General features: G+C 46.5%; 1 protein-coding gene across 1 annotated transcript in view; it reads left to right on the forward strand.

Moving 5' to 3' along the window:
• Positions 1 to 5,000, forward strand: part of LOC145396210 (FAD-dependent oxidoreductase domain-containing protein 2-like) — a 21,297-nt gene that overhangs the window by 7,221 nt on the left and 9,076 nt on the right. Inside the window, exon 2 of the mRNA XM_080269645.1 lies at positions 2,961 to 3,127. Coding sequence (XP_080125771.1) covers positions 2,961 to 3,127 — 167 coding nt within the window. The remainder of the gene's footprint in view (positions 1 to 2,960; positions 3,128 to 5,000) is intronic.

Genomic DNA, 5,000 nt, shown 5'->3' on the forward strand with positions numbered 1-5,000 from the left:
AGAAAAAGAGTGACAGAGGTGAGGGAAGAGAGGAGGGCAGACACAGATCGAGAATGATAAAGGTGAAGGAAGAGAGGACTGACACAGAAAGAGAATGATAAAGGCGAAGGAAGGGAAAGAAGAGAGGAGGACAGGCACAGAAAAAGAGTGACAGAGGTGAAGGAAGAGAGGAAAGACACAGGAAGAGAATGATGAAGGTGAAGGAAGAGAGGACTGACACAGATCGAGAATGATAAAGGAGAAGGAAGAGAGAAGACACAGAACGAGAATGATAAAGGCGAAGGAAGTAAAGGAAAAATAACCAGGCATTGTAGTACCATTGTTAACTAGTCTTGATGAGGTACAATTGATGCCCGTGTGAGTACCCTGTCTCTCTCTCTCTCTCTCTCTCTCTCTCACACACACACACACACACACACACACACACACACACACACACACACACACACTCCTTGAACATGCAATTTAATTAGAACCCTCGGGACACACACACTCTCTCTCTCTCTCTCTCTCTTTCTCTCTCTCTCATGTAATTTGCTCCTTTGTCCTCTACTCATACATAAACACGCAATTTTTACCCTGAGAGAGAGAGAGAGAGAGAGCGGTTATAACGGCCCCAACGGTCTCCCCTTATTTAAATTTGAATATCCCGCCTTTTTTCGTCCTCATTATGGTGGAGTGCGTAAGTTGATTGATTTTTTTTCCTAGGCGAGAAGACTTACATGTTCAGTGCCGGAGCGAGTTGTGTGAAAGAGAGAGAGAGAGAGAGAGAGAGAGAGAGAGAGTCGTGGAAGAAAAAATAGTGCTGTGTTAGTGTGGGTGCAATTTCGTTAAATGGAGAGACAGACAGACAAACGAGGAAGTGAAAGAGCGTTGTGGTGTGGATGTGGAGTTATGTGGAGAGACAGACAGACAAATGAGGAAGTGAAGGAGCGTTGTGGTGTGGATGTGGAGTTATGTGGAGAGACAGACAGACAAATGAGGAAGTGAAGGAGCGTTGTGGTGTGGATGTGGAGTTATATGGAGAGACAGACAGACAAATGAGGAAGTGAAGGAGCATTGTGGAGTGGATGTGGAGTTAATGGAGAGACAGACAGACAAACGAGGAAGTGAAGGAGCGTTGTGGTGTGGATGTGGAGTTAATGGAGAGACAGACAGACAAATGAGGAAGTGAAGGAGCGTTGTGGTGTGGATGTGGAGTTAATGGAGAGACAGACAGACAAATGAGGAAGTGAAGGAGCGTTGTGGTGTGGATGTGGAGTTATGTGGAGAGACAGACAGACAAATGAGGAAGTGAAGGAGCGTTGTGGTGTGGATGTGGAGTTATGTGGAGAGACAGACAGACAATGAGGAAGTGAAGGAGCGTTGTGGTGTGGATGTGGATGTGATAGAAAGCGTTAGGAGGAACACACTGAGGTGGTTTGGCCATGTGGAGAGGATGGAGAGCGAGAGACTAAGAAGGAGAGTATATATGAGTGAGGTGGAAGAGGGGGAGAGAGGGAGGGGGAGGCCAAGGATGAGTTGAAGGGATGGAATGGAGAGGTATATGCGAGTTGGGGTGTGTGGGCTGGGGGGAGGGCAGCGAAATGGCGGGGGACAGGGTGACATGGAGGCGATTTTTTTGTGGCCACCCCTCACGGGATTAAGGCGTCTGGCAATAGAGAGAGAGAAAAAGAGAGAGAGAGAGGAATTATGTCTAAGTCTAACCTGTTATGTGTACGTTTTCTTCCGTTTTCTTTGATACCGGATATTCATTTTCTAAGCGCTCTCTTCGTATTGACAATCTGATTTTTCTTATTTAAACTTATTTTTGGCGGTCAAATCTATCCTGATTTTTGAGTTATAAGTAGATTGACACGAAAATATGGTGCTAGTCACGAAGAAGTGCTGTGTGGAGGATTTAGAGGCGAATTAGTTATATTACTCCATCGAGACACATCATCCACCCATCTGTCTGTCTGTCTGTCCATCCATTCATCCATCTAACTATCTATCTATCCATCCATCCATCTGTCTATCTATCTATCTGTCTGTCTGTCTATCTATCCATCCATCCATTTATCTGTCTGTCTCTGCCCATTCATCCATCCATCCACCCACCCACCTGTCTATCTATCTATCTATCTGTCTATCTATCGACCTATCCCTCGTATAAGAATGTAAATGAGGGATATTCCGCTCACCATCCTCTCACTTTATTAAACGTGAGAGAGAGAGAGAGAGAGAGAGAGAGGATTTCTCGTCAATGTTCAGTAAATATGGAAGGTTAAAAATAGTGGATTCTCTCTCTCTCTCTCTCTCTCTCTCTCTCTCTCTCTCTCTCTCTCTCTCTCTCTCGGTATGTCAGTCTATATGTGTGTTCGGTATATATCTATGTGCTCTCTCTCTCTCTCTCTCTCTCTCTCTCTCTCTCCTTCATTACCTTGACGTCTCTTAAATCCTGACTCACTCACTTTCTCCCATTTTCCTTGATTTTACGATCCCCTCCTCCCTCACTTTCTCTCGCTTTCTCAATCTCTCACCCTACCCTGCCTTACCCTGCCCTGCCCTACCCTACCCTGCCCTACCCTATCCTACCCTACCCTACCCTACCCTGCCCTACCCTTCCCTGCCCTACCGCCCTACCCTTCCCTACCCTGCCCTGCCCTGCCCTGCCCTGCCCTGCCCTACCCTACCCTACCCTGCCTTACCCTTCCCTGCCCTACCTTACCCTACCCTACCCTACCCTACCCTACCCTACCCTACCCTGCCCTACCCTTCCCTGCCCTACCTTACCCTACCCTACCCTACCCTGCCCTACCCAACCCTACCCTAGCCTACCTTATTTCAGCCAATTTTCCCCTTATTTCAGCCAATTTCTCCCCTTATTTCAGGCAGTTTCCCCCTCTTATTTCAGTCGCTTTTCTGCTTATTTCAGGCAGTTCCCCCTCTTATTTCAGTCGCTTTTCTGCTTATTTCAGGGAGTTTCTACAGCGTGTACCCCCGCCACCGTCGCCTCATCAGCATCAACAAGCGGTACACGGGACGCCTCAACGCAGAATTCAACTTACGTCACGACTGGAACTCCCTGCTGTCCCACGACCCGGCACTGCTGTTCCAACACTTCTCACAGGACTTCTTCCCGGATGTAAGTGTGTTTCAACTTTATCTACCCGCTACTACTACTACTACTGCTACTACAGCTTCTGCTGCTACTACTACTACTACTACTTATTCTTTAATCACCTCCATCCATTGGTGAATTATATTGTGAAGATCAGCACCAACCTTGCTAATACAGTTCACCATTTGGAGTTGTAATGTGAAGGTTAACACTAACCCTCATATTACAATCCGTTGGCCCCAAGCACGCCAACGGCTGTGCTGACCAACCATCTACTATTACTGTTATTATTTTAGTTTATATTTACTGATATTACAGTGTAAATAAAGACATTAAACTATTGGAGTCGCTGGTCTATGCGACTCTCGACCACTGTACGAGCTTCGTAATCCATACCCGCCAGAGAGACAGGCCTGAGGGCTGATGATCTTGGGCCCCTGAGACATAGCAGAGCAGACCTCACGAGGGAGAATGACAGTCGACATCTCATCCAGGCCATAACACAACTATGCGGTTGACGTTTCTTCTCAGAAAGAACCACTGCCAGTCTCGAGTAGAATCTCACAGCCTCTGGACCCATCCCACCTGATGCTGTGAACACAAGGGCAGTGAATCGACCGTGGTCCACATGTTGGAGCCTTTCTTGGTAGTTTGTTTTTTTCTTGTTCATTCCTTTTGTGTTCAGCTTTGAGAGACAGTTCACAGTGACATGCTGCCGTGGGATCAAATATCCTGATGTCGAAGAACGCCTTCTGCCCAAGTGTCCAGAAACCTCGAGCACTGACATCCACTCTTGCATCATTTGATGTGTTTGCTGTTCTGTGAGTGAAGTGCTCGCCGTCCAGGGGTAGCAGAGCTGGCTCAATCGTGACATCATGGCATATTTCCTGCAGCATTTTGGCAGTGAGGTCACGTACTTCATCGTGTCGGATGCAAACAAAGCCTCCCTTCTTGCATACCATTGCATGGTTTGCATCAAAGGCAGTGCCACAGGCACAGTGTTGAGGTAGGTTCTCTATTGGCCACCCATATCTCAAGGCTGTAGCGTCAATAAAGTCTTGTTGGTTGAAGTGGAAGCCTTGTGCCTTGAGAGGCAGGGTTGTGAGCCAGTTCGATGCCCTAACCTCCTGTGCAATTTCAACTCTTCTGCACTGGTCTGGTGTTAGATGTTCGATTATGTGCTGCAGCTGGTGCACTGGTCTGGTGTTAGATGTTCGATTATCTGCTGCAGCTGGTGCACTGGTCTGGTGTTAGATGTTCGATTATGTGCTGCAGCTGGTGCACTGGTCTGGTGTTAGATGTTCGATTATGTGCTGCAGCTGGTCTTTTTGTCTTGCTTCACGCTCCTTGCTTATCTGTGTCTTTATGTCTTTCTGCCTTTGGTGGTCGATTTCACTCGTCTCAACCTGGGCGCAGATCTTCTGTGACAAGGATTCGGTGAGCCTGAGTGAATTTCTGTTCATAGCTGCCACGGCTGCTGGATTTATAATGCCAAGGCCTCCCATGCTGGGTGGTAGTGCTAGAAGGTCCCTACTACTGCTACTACTACTAATACTACTACTACTTCTGCTACTACTACTTCTACTCTGTCTCTCTCTCTCTCTCTCTCTCTCTCTCTCTCTCTCTCTCTCCAATTAGGGAAAAATCAGGGAGTGTCAGGCTTCCTCTCCAATATTTTTCCTCCTCCTTCAGTCTCCATTTTCTTTGCTCTTTTCTTCGCGGTGTGAGAAAGAAAATGGGGGAGCATTACTGAATATATCGAGAAGATAAAAAATAGTAGTAATAGTAGGAGTAGTAGTAGTAATAGTAGTAGCAGTAGTAGTAGTAGTAATAATAATAATAATAATAATAATAATGGTGATGATGATGAAAATAATAATAATAATAATAACAACAA

The sequence above is a fragment of the Coenobita brevimanus genome, chromosome 35, assembly GCF_032717465.1.
Source record: "Coenobita brevimanus isolate Jiangsu-jjx chromosome 35, ASM3271746v2, whole genome shotgun sequence".
Lineage (NCBI taxonomy): Eukaryota > Metazoa > Arthropoda > Malacostraca > Decapoda > Coenobitidae > Coenobita > Coenobita brevimanus.